The sequence below is a fragment of the Numenius arquata genome, chromosome 22, assembly GCF_964106895.1.
Source record: "Numenius arquata chromosome 22, bNumArq3.hap1.1, whole genome shotgun sequence".
NCBI lineage: Eukaryota > Metazoa > Chordata > Aves > Charadriiformes > Scolopacidae > Numenius > Numenius arquata.
Window position 1 is genome coordinate 7,712,402 of NC_133597.1, and position 19,263 is coordinate 7,731,664.

The 19,263-nt window shown below is 55.2% G+C and overlaps 2 protein-coding genes across 3 annotated transcripts; both read left to right on the forward strand.

The window, feature by feature from the left end:
• The first annotated feature begins 254 nt into the window (after nucleotides 1–254).
• On the forward strand, nucleotides 255–10,180 carry STT3A (STT3 oligosaccharyltransferase complex catalytic subunit A). The gene is made up of 19 exons (XM_074162302.1): nucleotides 255–307; nucleotides 2,171–2,258; nucleotides 2,444–2,569; nucleotides 2,871–2,931; nucleotides 3,581–3,702; nucleotides 3,895–4,040; nucleotides 4,304–4,394; nucleotides 5,138–5,244; nucleotides 5,620–5,784; nucleotides 6,317–6,497; nucleotides 7,006–7,161; nucleotides 7,363–7,454; nucleotides 8,101–8,256; nucleotides 8,371–8,559; nucleotides 8,640–8,756; nucleotides 8,838–8,940; nucleotides 9,367–9,555; nucleotides 9,663–9,778; nucleotides 9,864–10,180. Exons 3-19 carry the CDS (start codon nucleotides 2,482–2,484, stop codon nucleotides 9,900–9,902), a joined length of 2,118 nt encoding a protein of 705 aa, XP_074018403.1. The 5' UTR covers nucleotides 255–307; nucleotides 2,171–2,258; nucleotides 2,444–2,481; the 3' UTR covers nucleotides 9,903–10,180.
• A 312-nt stretch (nucleotides 10,181–10,492) lies between these two features.
• CHEK1 (checkpoint kinase 1) lies at nucleotides 10,493–18,221 on the forward strand. 2 transcript variants are annotated; one of them, XM_074162474.1, is made up of 12 exons: nucleotides 10,493–10,557; nucleotides 11,812–12,035; nucleotides 12,130–12,194; nucleotides 12,265–12,334; nucleotides 13,249–13,437; nucleotides 15,018–15,122; nucleotides 15,203–15,298; nucleotides 15,379–15,487; nucleotides 15,890–16,070; nucleotides 16,696–16,827; nucleotides 16,932–17,033; nucleotides 17,952–18,221. In XM_074162474.1, exons 1-12 carry the CDS (start codon nucleotides 10,493–10,495, stop codon nucleotides 18,045–18,047), a joined length of 1,434 nt encoding a protein of 477 aa, XP_074018575.1. In that variant the 3' UTR covers nucleotides 18,048–18,221. The 2 variants fall into 2 exon arrangements, with proteins under 2 accessions (XP_074018575.1, XP_074018576.1); XM_074162475.1 differs by lacking the exon at nucleotides 16,932–17,033 and having other exon boundaries at nucleotides 17,952–18,047.
• Nucleotides 18,222–19,263: the final 1,042 nt, after the last annotated feature.

Consider the following 19,263-nt stretch of genomic DNA (forward strand, 5'->3'; position numbering starts at 1 on the left):
CACCCACGTGGCGGGAACCGCCCGCTTCCGCATCCGCCCACGTGATTCACCGGGCCCCGCCCTCTCCGGGTGCCCCAAGCCCGGGCGGACACGTCACGCCTCGCTCTCCGCTAGCCCCGCCTATCGGGCAGGGGCCGCGAGCAGCCCGCCCCGGGCCTGCGGCCAATGAGCGCCGCTGCATCTGGAGTGGCGTCCGTGAGGACCAATGGCGGGCGGGCGGGGCGGGGCGGGGGCGGGCCGCGGCGAAGGGTGAGGGCGGCTGCGCGGGGCGGATGGCCGGGGCGGCGGGGCCGAGCGCGGCGCCCGGGTGAGGATTGCGGCCCGGGGGGAGGGCGGGGGCGGCCTTGGGGCCAGGGGGTGTGGGGCGCCCGGGTTTACGGGGCGGGGGGCTGCCCAGGCCTTGTGGGGTGAGGGAGCTGTGGGGTTACGGGCTGCCTGGGCCTGTGGGTTGAGGGGCTGCCTGGGCCTTGTCGGGTGCCCAGGTCTGTGGGCCGAGGGGTTATGGGGTTCTCAAGGCTGTGGGGTTATGGGGTGCCGTAGGGTGAGGGGCTGTGGGGGGAGGAGGGGCCTAGGCCTTGTCGGGTGCCGGGGTCTGTGGGCTGAGGGGTTACAGAGCACCGAGGTCTGTGGGGTGAGGGGGGACCTGGGCTTTTTCAGGTGCCCGGGTCTGTGGGGTGAGGGGTTGTGGGCTGATCAGGCCTGTGTGGTGAAGGAGTTTTGGGGTTGTGGGGTGAGAGAGCTTTGGGGTTATGGGGTGCCCGGGTCTGTGGGGTGGGGGGAGCCCATGCCTGTGGGGTGCGGGAGCTGTGGGGTGCCCAGGTCTGTGGGATGAGGCGTTACAGGGCGCCCAGGCCTGCAGGGCGAGGGCCTGTGGAGTGGGGGGGTGCCTAGGCCTTGTCAGGTGCCCAGGTCTGTGGGACGAGGGGTTGTGGGGTAATCAAGCCTGTGGTGTGAGGAGCTGTGGGGCTGTAGATTGCCCAGATATGTGGGGCAAGGGGCTGTGGGGCACCTGGACTTGTAGGGTCATGGGCCATGGGTTTTGGGGTGCCCAAGTACGTGGGGTGAGATACTGCTGGTGGTCAGGGACTGGGGCCTGAGATGTGGACCTATGGGGTGCTAGGGGTTGGGGGTCGAGGGGTTGTGGGGTGCCTGGAGGTGTAGAATGATGGACTGTGGGGTGCAGCCTGGGGGGAGCTTGTAGGGGGCACAGTGTCTCAGGGGACACAGACAAGCTCAGAGGGGCTGGTGGTGAGAGTAGTCCATAGGCTGGGATGGCTTTTCTGCCTTCCCATCCCAGGATCTGCGCACTGGCTGAGGGCTGCTGGTTCCCCCAGTAGCTGTGGCGTTACTGGGTGGTGAAGGGTCCCCCTGGGCCCTGTGTCTGCTGGAGCTGTGGAAATCAGGGTGCCGGTGGTACCTCGGTGGCAGAGGCAACTCATGCCCAGGAGGCATCTGCATGCTGTCATTAGCTGCTGCTTATTATCCCCAGGGGAACCAGGAAATAATTACAACATGGGCTTCTTTCTGTATCAATTAGTGACAAATTTGTGCAAGTCGGAATCACTTGTAGGTCACACAGAGACGTTTTTTTCAAGCCCGGTTTGTATTTTATTTTTAAATCTCAGCCTGTCAAATCTGCCCTCCCTGGCCTTGTAGTTCGGAGAGGGGAGCTGAGGATTTATCCACCGCTTCTGGGACTGAACCTGCAGGGAGTGGTGGGGTTTTTGTCCGGATTGATTGGGTAAAGAAACATTTTAAAGAAATCAAGAGTGTTTTCAAGAATAGAAAGACGTTATTCTTTGGCCACAGTTTCACTCCGTTGGTGTCTAATACCAGGATTTCGCCAGCTCTTCTTCCAGCCAAGGAAATTGAATTAAACTGCCAAGTTGTCCGATATAAACAAAGGTGACTTACTGTGCTGGTCCACGTTAGCAAACTGCTGGGATGTACAAGTTAAATGTAAATAATTCAGAATGGGAACGGCTAAGAGCAATTTGGACCTCGTGTATATGAGAAAACAGCACCCACTTTTTGCAATCTCCATGGATTCCTTTTTTAATGCATCGCTTACGGGTTGTGGTTGAACTCCAGAGACCAGGGAAAAATCCAGGGATGTTTGGATTTTAGGAGTTTTGTGAAAAGCTGACACTTGGATTTTGGTTTTACGCAGAGAAACAGACTCATCCTCTGCCCCAAAGAAGTTCTGATCTCTGTAAAAGAAAGGAAAACCTCAGCCGAGACGTGGGACGGCTGATCAGGTGAGGATGGGAAGCCAGGGATTTGGGGGAGGGAGACACGGATCAGCGAAAGCATCTGGCATGGGCGAAGGGTGGACACAGCCTCTGAGTCGGGTATTTAAGGTCCTATTTCGTGAAACGTTTAGGGATGTTGTGGGGCTGGGCGCTGGCTCGCTCTTTGATCACCTTTCCCTCTTCATTTTCAGGTCTTCAGGTGTCCTCAACCTCCACCTTTGATGTCAAGATGACCAAGTTAGGGTTTCTCCGGCTCTCCTACGAGAAGCAAGACACTCTTCTCAAGCTTCTCATCTTGTCAATGGCAGCTGTGCTCTGTGAGTCCATATCCTGGCACTGCGGGTGGCTGCTGGTGCCCTCAAAGGAGGACACTGGGTTGGAGTGACCTCTGCTCCTTCTTCTTTTATAGGTTGTGAAGCTCTCATCTGTCTTTAAAGTGCCTAAAACGAACACTTTTAGTCTTTCTGTATTCCTTCTGCATCTTTCTTTATCTTCCCAATGATCAGTTTAAGATAGAAAGAATTTTAATTCAGCAAAGAAGTAGATAAACCTAACATAACCCTGGCTCAGCCAGTTCTGTAGATGTTGGTTCACTCTGCCCTTTTTCTGTGTTTGCAGCTTTCTCCACAAGGCTTTTTTCCGTCCTGAGATTTGAAAGCGTCATCCATGAATTTGACCCGTGAGTGTCTTCCTCCCCTTTCATTTCATGGGAGTCTGCTGGGTTTTTCATGCAGAATTTGGGTGATGTCTGCTGGGCTCAAGTTAGTCCCCCTTGAGGATGAGGGATTTGGAGGGCAGTTTTCAGTACAGCTGTTTTTTCCTCTTCCAGACCCAAAATTCACTTCTCAGTTCCCAGGACTCGTCCTGCAGCCCGGATCTAAGTAATCGCCTAACACCGCTTTTATGCTGGGCTGTGGTTATTCTCTACCTGAGCAGGGCACAGCTCCTGCTATGACTTGTGTCCCTATCTCAGGCTTTTTGCTGGTTAAATCAGGCGCAAGGGAGAAAGTTGCCTTCGCAAACCCTCTTTTAAAGCCCCCAGGAGGAGGGATGAACCTTTACAGCTGAGGTTTGCAGTAGTCCGGGGAAAATAAACTAAATCCCTCTGCGGGGAAAACAGCCGGTCAGCCCTTACAACCCCATCTTACCCCTAGACATCAGAGAAGGGTATCAAAATGGTCACCCAGTTGGGTAATTAACTGCCTGTTAAAAGCTGCCTTGTTGTCTGAAGGCTCGTTAAGGGCTGCGCTTGTGACCCGAGGAGTTGGTGAACAGTCAAGATCTCTCTATCCCAATGCAGAAATGCTTAGTGCTTGTCGCTGTTACAGGTATTTCAACTACCGCACAACCCGCTTTCTGGCGGAGGAGGGCTTCTATAAATTCCACAACTGGTTTGATGACCGAGCGTGGTACCCCTTGGGCAGGATCATCGGGGGCACCATTTACCCAGGTAAGCTGTCAGGCTTCTGCTGAGCCGAAACGTGCCTTGCACCTTGAAAATCAGGAGGGGGGTGGATAGCGTACATGGAGCAGAGCCCTGAGGAGACTTGGGGTTGCCCTGCTGTTAACTGGAAGCTAACGACGCCCTGTGCTGCGAGCAGAGCTAGAGCACCCTGATAACGGCGTCGGTTCTGTCCCGCAGGCCTGATGATCACATCGGCAGCGATTTACCACGTGCTGCACTTCTTCCACATCACCATCGACATCCGAAATGTCTGCGTGTTCCTGGCTCCCCTCTTCTCCTCTTTCACCACCATCGTGACTTACCACCTCACCAAAGAGCTCAAGGTAAGAGGGAGATGAGGACGCGCCTTGGAGGCTTTTGCTTTTCGGAGGAGCACAGAAAGGCAGCTCGCAGCTGCAGCAGCGATTTGGAGGTGACCACCACACTGCTCAAAACCCAGAATTTCTAGGAAATGGGAGATCTGTTTTAAAATTTTCTTTCAACGCTCAGTTTTTATTCCTTTGAGGTATATCCATGCATAGTATGGCATAACAAAAACCCTAAAAACTGATGGCTTTTTGCCCCCTTTGCCTGTTTCTTTCCCCAGGACGCAGGGGCAGGGCTCCTTGCTGCCGCCATGATTGCGGTGGTGCCCGGGTACATCTCTCGATCTGTTGCTGGCTCCTATGATAACGAAGGTGAGTTTGCAACTCTCGGAGCAGGGAAACCCTTAACGACTGCTGGGTGCTGGAACACGATGGCAAAGAAGCTGCAGGGCACAGCAGAGGAACCGTCCTTGCCCAGCGATCCCCAGCAGGTCCCTGTTGTTTAACTTATCCAGCTGCTTGGAGATCGTTGGTGGTTCTTGCCTACACGGTTGAGATGGAGAGTGTTTCCTGACTCCAGCAGTGAGCGCACCCCATTCCCTGATTGTCCTCGTGTACAAACAAAAAGAGTTTTGCTGCCTCCACAAACTCTGCTCGGAATCGGAGCTGCTGTGTGGCTCCCCTGGGGGTTTCTCTCTCTTCCAGTGGTGGCTTTGGGGCTGGCAAAGGCAACAATCTCATTGTTGATGCCTGTGGGAGGAGAATCCAGGTTCTTCTCCCGTATCCAGGCTATGTAAGGAGTCGCTGTGTCCAGAAAGGCCAGCTGCTGTGGCTAGGAGAGGCCACGTGAGCTGTAATCTGCAGTAAGACACAAACACCACAGTGTTTCAGTCTAGAAATGAGATAGGAAACCCTTTTCCCAAGCCTAGCTCTTTGTACGAGGTGCTGTTCCACCTTCTGATGGAGCAGCAGAAGCATATATATATATATGTGTGTGTGTGTGTGTGTGTGTGTGTTTTAAATGCAGTTGGGTGCTGTGGTGCACCTCAGAGATTATATTGATGTCCCAGGGCTGATGTGAGCTTGCTTGGACCTTTCTGCCTCCTTCCACCCAGGTATCGCCATATTCTGCATGCTGTTAACTTACTACCTGTGGATCAAAGCCGTCAAAACTGGCTCCATCTATTGGGCGGCAATGTGTGCTCTGGCCTATTTCTACATGGTGAGTGTTCTTCTCGCAGCGCCGAGGTATTTCTGATGCGGTGACCAAAAAGGCATCGCCTGCATCCGTGTATTCTGGGAGCCAGAACCTTGGTGAAGGGATTGGTGTGGAAATCGAATGGGTCCTTTCTTCATTCTTTTCCACTTAGTGAAACTAGCGGGGTTTTGTGCAAGGTTTTATTAGTAACGTTGAAAAATTTGGGCTTCTGGCCACTGTGACTGTTGAGGATGCCCTTGGAGAGGGTAGATGGTGGCTGGGTGGCAATCCTGATCGCGTGATCCCGGGAAAGTCAAACCTGCCGGCTTTGACCTCTGCTGCGCGACCTGTTCAGTCCTGGAACTCGTGGGTTTTCTGTTTGTTTTTTTCTCTTGGCAGGTCTCCTCGTGGGGTGGCTACGTCTTTCTGATTAACCTCATCCCCCTCCATGTGCTGGTGCTGATGCTGACCGGCCGCTTCTCCCACAGGATCTACGTGGCCTATTGCACTGTCTACTGCTTGGGAACCATCCTCTCCATGCAGATCTCCTTTGTGGGCTTCCAGGTGGGGACCAGAATGATTTGTGGACCCGAGGATGGTCGTTCCGTGGGTTGTAGCAGAGCAACAGCGAGTTGGCACCTGGTTTCTCTTCTTGCCTTTGCTGGTGATGTTATAAGTGGGTGCTGGCTTCTAGGTGTAGCTCCTCTTGCGCTGATTCGTTGCCACCTGTGGCAAGATGAGCTTCTGGAGGTTTTTGGAGGATGATTTTCAAAGCTGCTTATAACCTTCACGGCACTGGTTGCCTTTCATGAAAATGTTTCTGGTTTTGGTGAAGAAAATGCTCAGGCCAGTGCGTGTCTTGGTATTGCAGGAAAAATACCTGCTTAGCTCGCGCTTTCGAGAGAATCGGTGTAATTTTCCCTGTGGATTCCTGTCTGGGAATCGAAGGTGATGTAAGAAGTAAGAAAGTGACTGACGGGAGCAGGGAGGGCACGGTTTCCCGTTTTCAGTGATTTTGCTGAGAAGTGATGTGTAAAAAAAAGTCGCAGTGCAGCTCTTGTTTTCTATCTCTGCTGACACTCTCCCCTGCTCGCAGCCTGTCCTCTCCTCGGAGCACATGGCTGCCCTTGGAGTCTTCGGCTTGTGCCAGATCCACGCCTTCGTAGACTACCTCCGGAGCAAGCTGAACCCCCAGCAGTTCGAAATCCTCTTCAGGAGCGTCATTTCCCTGGTCGGCTTCGTTCTCCTCACCATCGGGACCGTGCTGATGCTGACAGGTACCCCGAGGTTGTGGCGATGACCAGTGCATCACCCCCGGCTTTGCCTCCTTTTGTGACTTTGAAGAGCACTTTTCAATCCTAATTCTGTGTTATCACCCACATTTCGGTGCTTGTGAGTCCCCCCTCTAAGGGGGAGGCTGGGACCTGCCCTAATTTGCCCGTTCGCAGGAAAATAATTAAGCAGCAGCAGTTCTGGGCGATACAAGGCACAGAGAGAAACCCTCTGTGACTCAGTGCACGCTGGGGCCGCTGAGCTGATGCTTTGGAAACTGAATCTCGGTCTGTAGTAGCGAAGATGCTAAAAATAGAGGTCGGGCGGGGGAGAAGTCTTTTTAGGGTAAAATCGCACTGTATTTCCTTTCTAAAATGGCAGTTTTGAGTAATAGAGATGTTAAACAAGGGCCGGGAGTGCTCAGTCAGCCTTGCACATGCTTCTGTGCAAGAGAACTTACTGGGCTATGCTCTGCTGGAATTGAATATGATCGTTTTTTCTCCTCTTCTCCAGGGAAGATCTCCCCGTGGACGGGGCGTTTCTACTCCCTGCTGGATCCCTCCTACGCAAAGAACAACATCCCCATCATCGCCTCTGTCTCCGAGCACCAGCCCACCACCTGGTCCTCCTACTACTTTGACCTGCAGCTTCTGGTTTTCATGTTCCCAGGTGAGCCCAGCTCAGGTGTTGTCAGACCCCGATTTATTAAATGGCCGTACGACACCACAAGGGTTTTACTCTGCCAGCCCCCGCCACAGCCCCCCCGTCTCCTCGCGGTGCCGGTCGGCCATGGAGCGTGCTATGGTCCTCTGCTGGCAGTTTGTCATGTTGGGAAGGTGAACCTGACCCGTCCCTCTTTCCTCCTCGCAGTGGGACTCTATTACTGCTTCAGTAACCTCTCGGATGCCCGCATCTTCATCATCATGTACGGTGTGACCAGCATGTACTTCTCGGCTGTGATGGTGAGCGCAGGATGACAGAATGGTTTTAACGAAGCTGATCTAATCTCTTTTTCTGAACTCGTTGGTGATGGATCTTCCACCCTGAGCCAGCTGAAACGTTCACAAGGCTTTTCTCCTGTCCTTACGATGGGTTTATTCACCCTTCTGTGCAGCGAAGTTGCAAAACTTAGTGGTTTTGGTGTTACTCACTCCCACGTGGCCACCTGCTGGGTGGTTCCTGGTGTCCTGTAGCTGAGTGTCAAAAGCAGCCGAGTTCTCCAGGCATCTGAGCAGGGACCGACGACAAGCAGCTGCTCTTGGGCCCATTTCCACTCTTTCTCTGGCACCCCGAGCCCTAAATGCGGGTTGATTTCTGTGTGTGGAGGCATCTACTAATCCTTGGCTCCACTTCAGTTTGCCCAAGGGTGTTAAATTGAGGTCCCTTCTGCACCGTGGTCTTTAGAGAACTTCCTTTGGGGGGGTATCTGAGATGGTGGCAGTTCCCAGTCTGTACCCACTAAAAAAGATCAGCTCTGGGTTTCGAGGCTGATGTTTCTGCTGAATTTGAGGCGCTGAATTAGGGATGGCATTTGATTTCCCTCTTCTTTCAGATTTCTGTCCCAATTTCTTCTCTGAGAGGCCCTGACCCTTCTGCTGTTGCCCGTAGGTGCGTCTCATGCTGGTGCTGGCCCCAGTGATGTGCATCCTCTCCGGCATTGGGGTTTCTCAGGTGCTGTCCACCTACATGAAGAACCTGGACATCAGCCGGCCGGACAAGAAGAGCAAAAAGCAGCAAGACTCCACCTACCCCATTAAAAATGAAGTGAGTTGTTGGGCTGGCTTGGGAAGGGGGAGAAGACACCTGGGCCTGGTGGGGACGAGTGCAGGTGGCTGGTGGCCTCTTCCCTCCAGCGCTGACCCCAGTTTGTTCCCCCAGGTGGCCAGCGGCATGATCCTGGTCATGGCTTTCTTCCTGATCACCTACACCTTCCACTCCACCTGGGTGACCAGCGAGGCCTACTCCTCCCCCTCCATCGTCCTGTCCGCCCGGGGTGGGGACGGCAGCAGGATCATCTTCGATGACTTCAGAGAAGCTTATTACTGGCTGCGTCACAACACACCGGAGGTGAACAGGGGTGATTTGGGTGGTGAGGACCCAGAGTTGTCCACTGAGGTGCTGACGGCGCGTCTGGTGTTTGGGTGCAGGATGCCAAGGTCATGTCCTGGTGGGATTATGGGTACCAGATAACAGCCATGGCCAACAGGACCATCCTGGTGGACAACAACACCTGGAACAACACACACATTTCCCGCGTGGGTCAGGTGGGTCCTTCCCTCACCTACTGCCTTCCCCTGGCTTTCTGGGGGCACCGCATGGCGTGAGTGACGCTGTGTCCTTTCCAGGCAATGGCGTCAACGGAGGAGAAAGCCTATGAGATCATGAGGGAGCTGGATGTCAGCTACGTGCTGGTCATCTTTGGAGGCCTCACCGGGTACTCCTCTGACGGTGAGCTCTGCCCTGAGCTGGGTCACACCCCCCCATGGAGCACTGGTGGCACCAGCTCCTCCACAACAGCTCCAGAGGAGCGGAGTCCTGCCTTCAGCTGGGGCTGCCAAGTGGGAACAGGACCGAGATGCTCCTCTCTGGGACCTGCACGGACTTTTCTTGCTTCCCCCAACTCCACTCTGCTCCTTGGCTCTCTGCCCCCCAACTCCACTCTGCTCCTCGGCTCTCTGCCCCCCAACTCCACTCTGCTCCTTGGCTCTCTGCCCCCCAACTCCACTCTTTGCCCCCCATCTCAGCTCAACTCACCTCAGCTCTCGCTCTCTGTCCCCCAACTCACCTCAACTCTTGCACTTTGCCCCCCAACTCAACTCCTCAGCTCTTTGCCCCCCCAACTCACCTCCCTGCCCCCCCTTCCCCCACTTCCAGACATCAACAAGTTCCTGTGGATGGTGCGGATCGGGGGCAGCACGGACACGGGCCGGCACATCAAGGAGCACGACTACTACACGCCCACGGGGGAGTTCCGTGTGGACCGGGAGGGCTCCCCGGTGCTCCTCAACTGCCTCATGTACAAGATGTGCTACTACCGCTTCGGCCAGGTCTACACCGAGGCCAGTAAGTCCCCAGAACCGTCCCCTGGGGCGGGGACACCCCGCTTCTGGGGCGCCCCACCTCCTCGGGGCGCCATGAGGCAGCCCCCCCTGTCCCCTGCCCTCTCCTAGAGCGACCGCCGGGCTACGACCGGGTGAGGAACGCCGAGATCGGCAACAAGGACTTTGAGCTGGACGTGCTGGAGGAGGCGTACACCACAGAGCACTGGCTGGTCCGAATATACAAGGTACAGCCCCAAAACCAGCCCGAACTCCCCGCGTTTGGGAAAAAACAGTAAGTTTCACCCAACTGAGCCCTTTTCCACCATCCAGGTGAAGGATCTGGACAACCGTGGCCTGTCGAGGACGTAGAGGAGCTGCCGCCGGCCGCGCATCGCACTGACCCAGCCCCTGCCTGTCCAGCAGAAATATTTTTGGGGGATTTGGGGGTGGGGTTTTTTTTTGGGGGGGGGCAGTTGATTTATTTTTGTTTTATACGGTTTGTTATGGCAGGCAGCGCTGGGGCCTCGTGTCCCCCCCCCTCCCTGCCCGCCGGCAGCGATTTTTATACAGGCGGAGCCGTCGCCCGATCGCAAATAACGGCTTTCGCCGGGGGTTGATTACATGGGGAATTACAATTAATAATAATTAAAAAAAAAAAAAAAAAAAAAAAGCTATTTTGGTGGGGGTTTGCCCCAATTTTCCTGGTTTTTTTTGGTTTGTTTTTGTGTTTTTCCCCTCCACCAGCGCGCGGGGGGGGATTTTTGGGGGGCGTTGTTGCCACTTTTAAGCGATTTGGGTGAAAATGAGGGCGGGGGGGGGAGGGAGGGGGAGGTGGAGGGCGGGAGGAAGGACCCGGGGGCGGGACCCGCGCGTCCTGCGCGCGCAGGGCGGGGCGTGTCGCGGTGGCGCCGGCGGGAAGGGGCGGCCTGGCGGGAGCGGGGCCGGCGGCGGGGCCGGGGATGGCGGTGCCGTTCGTGGAGGACTGGGACCTGGTGCAGACGCTGGGCGAAGGCGCCTACGGGGAGTGAGTGCGGAGGGGGGGGGGTGGGGGGGCCGGGGCCGGGGTGTGGGGGGGTCGGGGCTACTGCCCCTTGCTCGCCTCGTACTCGCCCGCCCTTCGCACAGCCGCTGCCCGCGCAGGGTGACTCCCGGCCTGTCGCCGGCGTGTGCCACACGCACCCCCCCCGCACCCTCTCTGTGCCCGCTGCTTGCCTGCTGAGTGCCCCTTACGTGGCCACTGCTTGCCCATAGCGTGCCCCTTCCGTGCCCCCTCTTTGGCTATTGCATGCCCCTTGTGTGGCCACTGCTTGCCCACTGCTTGGCCATTGCGTGCCCTATATGTACCCACTGCTTGCTCACTACTTGGCTATCACATGCCCCCTGTTTGGCTATTGCATGCCCCCTGGTTGCCTACTGCATGGCCACTGTACGCCCTATGTGTGGCCACTGCTTGCCCACTGTGTGCCCCTTACATGGCTACTGCTTGCCCACTGCTTGGCTGTTGTGTACCCCCTGTGCGCCCACTGCTTGGCCATCACATCCACCTTGTGTGCCCACTGCTTGCCCGCTCCTTGGCTGTAGTGTGCTCCTTATTTGGCCACTGCTTGCCCATCGCATGCCCTCTGCTTGCCCTTTGTATGGCCACTGCATGCCCTGGGTCTGCCCGCTGCGTGGCCATCGCATGCCCCGTCTATGCCCTTGGCTGTAGTGTATCTCTTATTTGGCCACTGCTTGCCCGCTGCTTGGCCATTGTGTGTCCGTTACGTGGCTACTGCTTGCCTGCTGCTTGGCTGTCACGTGCCCCATGTGTGCCCATTGCATGCCCACTCCTTGGCCGTAGGGTGCCCCTTGTATGCCCACTGCTTGCCCGCTGCTTGGCTGTAGTGTGCCCCTTATTTGGCCACTGCTTGCCTGCTGCTTGGCTACTGCTTGCCCACTGTTTGCCCACTGCTTGCCCACTGTTTGCCCACTGCTTGGCTGTTACGTGCCCCATATGTGCCCACTGCATGGCCACTGCTTGCCCACCCCTTGGCTGTAGTGTACCCCTTATTTGGCTACTGCTTGCCCTGTGTATGCCCACTGCTTGCCCACTGTTTGCCCGCTGCTTGGCTGTTACGTGCCCACTGCATGGCCACCGCTTGCCCGTTGTGTGTCCCTTTTGTGTCCACTCCTTGGCTGCGGCGTGCCCCCTGTGTGCCCGCTCTTGCCCGCTCCTTGGCCACAGCGTAGCCCTTACTTGCCCGCTGCTTGCCCACTCCGTGCCCCCTGCCCGCCCCAGGGTGCAGCTGGCCGTCAACCGCCGGACGGAGGAGGCGGTGGCCGTGAAGATCGTGGACATGAAGCGAGCGGCCGACTGCCCGGAGAACATCAAGAAGGAGATCTGCATCAACAAGATGCTCAACCACGAGAACGTCGTCAGGTTCTACGGGCACCGGCGGGAAGGTGCCACCCAGTACCTCTTCCTGGAGTACTGCTGCGGCGGCGAGCTCTTCGACCGCATCGGTGCGCCCCCAAAAACCCCCTCTGCTCCCGTCGAAAACAGTGAGTTAAAAAAATTAACCCCGAAATGGTTGATGACTCCTCCTCCCTCGCGCAGAGCCGGACATCGGGATGCCGGAGCCGGAGGCGCAGCGGTTCTTCCAGCAGCTGATTGCCGGGGTGGTGAGTGCCGCGGGGGCGGCGGGGGCGGCGCGGGTCCCCGCGCGGCGCTGACCCTCCTCTCCCTCCCCAGGTCTATCTGCACAGCATGGGCATCACCCACCGCGACCTGAAGCCCGAGAACCTGCTGCTGGACGAGCGAGGTGCGGGGGCTCCATCTCCTTTGCCCAATTCCCCATTTAATTTTAATTTTAATTTTAATTTTAATTTTAATTTTCAATTTAACTCTCAATTTTAACATTAATTTTAAATTTTAATTTTAATTTCCGTTTTCATTTTTAACTTTTTAAGCTGAATGTTTATTTGCATTTTAACTTTAATTATTTCCATTTTTAATTTTATTTTTAATCTGCATTTTTATTTGAACTTTTATTTCCATTTTTATTTTGAATTTTTTAATCTGAATTTTTATTTCCACTTTTATTTGAATTTTAATTTGAATTTGAATTTTTATTTCAATGTTTATTTGTATTTTTAATTAAATCTGAATTTTTATTTCCATTTGAATTTTTTAATCTGAATTCTTATTTGCATTTTTATTCGAATCTGAATTGTAATTTTTATTTTAATTGGAATTTTTATTTCCATTTTAAATTTTTGTTTTAAATTTTAATATTAATTTTTATTTTATTTTAAATTTTAATCTGAATTGTAATTTTTATTTTAATTGGAATTTCTATTTTCGTTTTAAATTTTAATATTAATTTTTATTTTTATTTTATTTTAAATTTTAATCTGAATTGTAATTTTTATTTTAATTTGAATTTTTATTTCCAGTTTAAATTTTTGTTTTAAATTTTAATATTAATTTTTATTTTTATTTTATTTTAAATTTTAATCTGAATTGTAATTTTTATTTTAATTGGAATTTTTATTTCCAGTTTAAATTTTTATTTTTAATTTTAATATTAATTTTTATTTTATTTTTATTTTAAATTTTAATCTGAATTTTTATTTTTCTTTTCTTTTGAATTTTTATTTCCATTTCAATTTTTATTTTAAACTTTAAAATAATTTCAAGGTTTTGTGTGGATTTTTATTTTTAATTTGGGCGCAGATAACCTGAAAATCTCCGATTTCGGCTTGGCCACCGTCTTCAGGCACAACGGCCGGGAGCGGCTGCTCAACAAGATGTGTGGGACCCTGCCCTACGTGGCCCCCGAGCTGCTGCGACGCCCCGAGTTCAGGGCTGAGCCCGTCGACGTCTGGGCCTGCGGCGTGGTGCTGACCGCCATGCTGGCCGGGGGTGAGCGCCCGCCACCTATAGGGGACCTATGGATGCACATGGGGGGGGGGTGACATGCTCGAGGGACATAAGGGGAAGGAGGGGGGGGGGGGGTTAAGGGGCATTTGGGGGTGCAGGAGATGCGTAGAGGCTGTACGTATGGAATGTGTAGGGGGTGTACGTATGGAATGTATGGGGGTGTACGTATGGAATGTATGGGGTGTACGTACGGAATGCGTAGGGGGTGTACGTATGGAATGCGTAGGGGGTGTACATATGGAACATATGGGGGTGTACGTATGGAATGCGTAGGGGTCGTACGTATGGAATGTATGGGGGTATACGTATGGAATGTATGGGGGTGTACGTATGGAATGCGTAGGGGGTATACGTATGGAACGTATGGGGGTGTGCGTACGGAATGCATGGGGGGTGTATGTATGGAATGTATGGGGGTGTATGTATGGAATGCGTAGGGGTCGTACGTATGGAATGTATGGGGTGTACGTACAGAATGCGTAGGGGGTGTATGTATGGAATGTATGGGGGTGTACGTACGGAATGCGTAGGGGGTGTACGTATGGAACGTATGGGGGTGTACATATGGAACGTAGGGGGTGTACGTATGGAATGTATGGGGGTATACGTATGGAATGCGTAGGGGGTGTACGTATGGAATGTATGGGGGTGTGCGTACGGAATGCGTGGGGGGTGTACGTACGGAATGTGTAGGGGGTGTACGTATGGAATGTATGGGGGTGTACGTATAGAATGCGTAGGGGGTGTACGTATGGAACGTATGGGGGTGTACGTACGGAATGCGTAGGGGGTGTACGTATGGAACGTAGGGGGTGTACATATGGAATGTATGGGGGTGTACGTACAGAATGCGTAGGGGGTGTACGTATGGAACGTATGGGGTGTACGTACGGAATGCGTAGGGGGTGTACGTATGGAATGTATGGGGTTGTACGTACGGAACGCGTAGGGGTTGTACGTATGGAACGTATGGGGTTGTATGTACGGAATGTAGGGGGTGTACATATAGAATGTGTAGGGGGTGTACGTATGGAATGCATAAGGAGTGTATATGAAAGGCAGAGGGGCTGTACATATGGAATGTATAGGGGCTGTACGTATAGAATGCATAGGGGGAGGTGTGTGGAGTGCACGTATGGGACAGGGAAAGGCCCATACGAGGTGTGTGGGGATGTAAGATGCCTGTGTATGCGGTGCAGAAGGGGGATGTATGGAATACATAGGGAAGAGATGTAGGGAACGCAGAGGGGGGATGTATGGGATGCATAAGGGAGATGCAGAGGGATGTATGATGGGTGTAGCAGGGATGTGTGAAATACAGGGAGGGGATACGGAAGGTGTAGGGGGGCACGAGACACAGCGGGGGGAGGTATGGGATGCGGGGGGGGCACAGGGATGCAGGGGGGGGAGGTATGGGATGCGGGGGGGGCACAGGGATGCAGGGGGGGGAGGTATGGGATGCGGGGGGGGCACAGGGATGCAGTGGGGGGAGGTATGGGATGCGGGGGGAGGTATGGGATGCGGGGGGGGCACACGGGCGCAGCGGGGTCTCCCTCCGGCAGAGCTGCCCTGGGATCAGCCCAGCGACAGCTGCCAGGAATACAGCGACTGGAAGGAGCGGAAAACCTACCTCCCGCCCTGGAGGAAGATCGATTCTGCGCCCTTAGGTGAGTGCCCGGCACCCGGAGGCGCCCGATGCCGCCCCGGGGGTCACCATCTCCCGTCCCCTCCCCCCTGTCTCCCCTAGCTTTGCTGCACAAGATCCTGACGGAGAGCCCGACGGCCAGGATCACCATCCCCGACATCAAGAAGGACCGGTGGTACAGCAGACCCCTCAAAAAGGGTAGGGGGCGGCTGGGCAGCGGTGCTGGCCCCCCAGCTTTTGGGGGTGGGTGAGTTATTGGGTGTCTTGTCCCTTTGCAGGCGTCAAGCGGACTCGTGTGTCCTCCGGGGGGGTCAGCGATTCCCCCGGCGGCTTCTCCAAGCACGTCCGCTCCGACATGGACTTCTCACCGGTGAAGGGCGCATTTGGGTGAGCCCCCGTGTCCCTCCTCCCCCGTGTCCCTCCTCCCCCGTGTCCCTCCTCCCCATCCCTGCGTGTCCCTCCCCGCCTGCTCTGGCTCACAGCCGCAGGTTTTGTTGCCCTTCCTGCCGCTGGGGACGGCAGCCCTGGGGGCGGCAGGAGCTTTCTGGCAGGTTTGCAGGGTGCGGGGCTTCGCACGCTGCAGGGCTTCCCCTGCCTTGTCACCGGGCGGTGGTTTGGTGGCCCCCAGCGCGGCGCTTGCACGAGCCCGCGTTCACCCTCCTGCACGCCCCAGGGATCACCGAAGCGCCGAGATTCCCCTCTCTCCTCCTTCCCCGTCCTTGCGGTCCCTCCTCGGCACCCGCATCCCTAGCCCCCCCCCCCCCTCCACCGCCTCCCCTTGCCTTGCAGCGAGGAGAAGTCGAGCTACTCCACGTCGCAGCCGGAGCCCGGCACCGGGGGGACGCTGTGGGACAACGGGGTGGCCACCAGCATCGACCGGCTGGTGCAGGGCATCAGCTTCTCCCAGCCCGCCTGCCCCGAGCACATGCTGCTCAACAGCCAGCTCCTCGGCACCCCCGGCACCTCCCAGGTGCTGTGCTGGGGGGGGGGGAGCTGCAGGGGGGGCTGGGGGGCAGCCTTTGTCACGGGGCGGGGGGGCAGCTCGGCAGGTCTTGGGGAGAAACCTGGGCGAGGTTTTATTGTCTCGAGGTGCAGCCTCGCAGGGTTTGGGCTGCAAGCGGGCAGTACGTGTCATACTGGGGAGCGCTTTTGGGGGTACTGGGGGTACTGGGGGTGCGGCTTTGCGAGATTTATCATCTCAGGGAGCAGCTCTGCGGGGTTGGGGTGCTGCTCTGCGGCATTCACGATATGGGGGTGCAGCTCTGCACCCGATTTATGACGGGGGGGGGTCCAACTTGGCAGCGGTTCTTACATTTGGGCTGCAACTTTGCGTGATATCTATGAGGTTAAGAAGCACCTTGGCGATATTTATAACATCAGGATGGAATTTGGCAATTCTGGGGGTGCGGCGTTGCGGTATTTGCAGTGTTTGGGGTGCATCCCGGCAGTATTCCCGGCGCAGCGCTGGGATGCAGGCGCTGCAGCTGGCGGCGTTCGCCATCAGGGGGTGCAGCGCTGCAATGTTCCGTACGGCCGGGATTTCGCCAATTTTGTGGGATTTGTAAGTTTTTAACTGTTTTACTGGCGGCGGGCAGAACCCGTGGCAGCGGCTGGTGAAGAGGATGACGCGCTTCTTCACCAAACTGGATGCCGAGGGCTCGTACCGTGCCCTGAAGGAGGTGTGTGAGAAGATGGGGTATGGCTGGAAGAAGAGCTGCACCAACCAGGTAGGGATTGGTGTGCAAAACCGGGGGGTGGGAGAGGGACCCCCCACGCCATTGGGTCTGCAAATAATTTGGGGGAACCCCCCCCCTTTGCTGCTGTTTTGCAGGTCACCATCTCGACCACAGACAGGAGGAACAACAAGCTCATCTTCAAGGTGAACCTGGTGGAGATGGAGAGCAAGATTTTGGTTGATTTTCGCCTCTCCAAGGTGAGTGGGGGGGGGGTCAGGGTGGGCACACGGTGGGTGCATGATGTGTGCAAGGTGGTGCAGGGTCTTGCAAGACCATGCAAGGTGGGTGTGAGGTGAGGCAGAACCATGTGAGGTGGGTGTGAGGTGTGTGCATGGCGATGCAGGACCATGCAAAGTGCGTGCAAGACCATGCAAGATGATGCAGGACCATCACACACACACACAAGGTGTGTGTGAGGTGTGTGCAAGGTGATGCAGGACCATGCAAGGTGATGCAGGACCATGCAAGGTGGGTGTGAGGTGTGTGCAAGGTGATGCAGTACCATGCAAGGTGGGTGTGAGGTGTGTGCAAGGTGATGCAGGACCATGCAAGGTGATGCAGGACCATGCAAGGTGGGTGTGAAGTGTGTGCAAGGTGATGCAGGACCATGCAAGGTGGGTGTGAAGTGTGTGCAAGGTGATGCGGGACCATGCGAGGTTGGGTGCAAGGTGATGCAGGACCATGCAAGGTGGGTGTGAGGTGAGGCAGAACCGTGTAAGGTGGGTGTGAGGTGTGTGCATGGCGATGCAGGACCATGCAAAGTTGGGTGCGAGGTGATGCAGGACCATGAAAAGTGGGTGCAAGACCATGCAAGGTGATACAGGACCATGCAAGGTGGGTGTGAGGTGTGTGCAAGGTGATGCAGGACCACGCAAGGTTGAGTGCGAGGTGACGCAGGACCATGTGAGGTGATGCAGGACCATGTGAGGTGATGCAGGACCATGCAAGGTGGGTGTGAGGTGTGTGCAAGGTGATGCGGGACCATGCGAGGTGGGTAGAAGGCCGTGCAAGGTGCTGCAGAGCGGGTGCAGGGCAGTAGGTGGTGGGTACAAGGGGGTGGCAGGTGATGGCGGGTGGGTGGGAGTGGATGCAACCCCCCGCCTCTCCCCACACAGGGCGACGGCCTGGAGTTCAAGAGGCATTTCCTGAAAATCAAGGGCAAGCTCAGCGATGTCATCAGCACCCAGAAAGTCTGGCTGCCCGCCACCTGAGGCCCCTGCACCCCACCTGCCTCCTCTTCTTCTTCCTCTTCCTCTTTCTCCTCCTCCTCCTCCTCCCTTTCCTCCTGGCGGGGGCTCCCGTGGCAGCACCCGAACGCCGTGAAGGCGCCTGACTGCGCGCGTCGGATTTTAAAGGTTCAATAAAGCCCTGGGGGGGACGAAGCGATGCCGCTGGCTGCATCTGGGGGGCAGGGGGCAATGCCAACTGGGAGCCCTGGGGAGTGCCGCAACACGGCAATTAGAAAAGGCATTAAATAAAAAAATAGCAATTAGGGATTGATTCCCCCACCCCCGGCTTAGTTTCACCCCAAAAAGGGGCACTGGCAACATTTTGCCTCGTTACCCCGGGTGACCCTGCTCGGTCCAGCCCAGCACCCCAGTTGGCACCAGGATATTGCCCCAAATCTTGAGATTTGTGGCCAAAACCTCCCTGGAGGTGCGGGGAGCTGCTCTGCAGCAGCGCGATACAACCCGGTTACTTCTGGGTTTTAGGGGATGGGGTGCAATGCGGCTTGGTTTGTTTTTTTTTTTCTTTTCCATTCTGGGGGGAGTTCTCAATGAGCGATGGGCTCGTTCACTCTGAAACCTACCGATGGCACAACGTCACTCAGCCAGCCCAAATCCCACTCCAGGATCTCTGCTGAGCCGTGCAGCCCCAAAGTAGCCCATTACACCCCCCCCCAGGGTTTGGGGGCTGACCCTCCCACCCCATCACCCCCCCTTCCCACCCTGTCTCAGAGCAGCGGCTGCCCTCATTTTCCAACCTCTCTAATTGCTTTTCGGAAGGGCTAACGAGCCAAGAGCTGCCAGGGGTTGTTAGCGCTGGAGCGAGAGAGGCGAGCCGGGGATTAACCCTGAGGGGAGGACCCACACCCTTCCTCCCCCCACAAAAAAAGAGCATCCCCTCCAAAAGACCCCCACCCTGAGACATGGAGTGCAGCGGTTTCTCCCCACACCCCTTCAGCATTTCGTTATTGGGGTGGGAAACACTCTTTTTACTAGTTTTTCCCTTTTTTAAAAGTGTTTTTAATATCCCTTTCCCTGGCTTTTTTTTTTTTTTGGTTGGTTTGTTGGTTTTTTTCTTGTGGGAAACCCCCCCTTCGGTGAAGCAATTAGCAGCGATTTTTTAATTGCATATTTATATTGCAGCCGGGGAGCAAGACCCCGGCAGCGGGTGAGGGGGAAGCAGGAAGACGCCGCCTCCGAC

Bases quoted from the DNA above. Each gene is read 5' to 3' on its own strand.
- STT3A (XM_074162302.1), top strand. From the start codon at position 2,482: ATGACCAAGTTAGGGTTTCTCCGGCTCTCCTACGAGAAGCAAGACACT. The intron at 8,560-8,639 runs GTGAACAGGGGT...GTTTGGGTGCAG, and splicing joins TGCGTCACAACACACCGGAG to GATGCCAAGGTCATGTCCTG. The intron at 8,941-9,366 runs GTGAGCTCTGCC...CCCCACTTCCAG, and splicing joins CACCGGGTACTCCTCTGACG to ACATCAACAAGTTCCTGTGG.
- CHEK1 (XM_074162474.1), top strand. From the start codon at position 10,493: ATGGCGGTGCCGTTCGTGGAGGACTGGGACCTGGTGCAGACGCTGGGC. The intron at 12,195-12,264 runs GTGAGTGCCGCG...CTCCCTCCCCAG, and splicing joins AGCAGCTGATTGCCGGGGTG to GTCTATCTGCACAGCATGGG. The intron at 13,438-15,017 runs GTGAGCGCCCGC...TCCCTCCGGCAG, and splicing joins GACCGCCATGCTGGCCGGGG to AGCTGCCCTGGGATCAGCCC.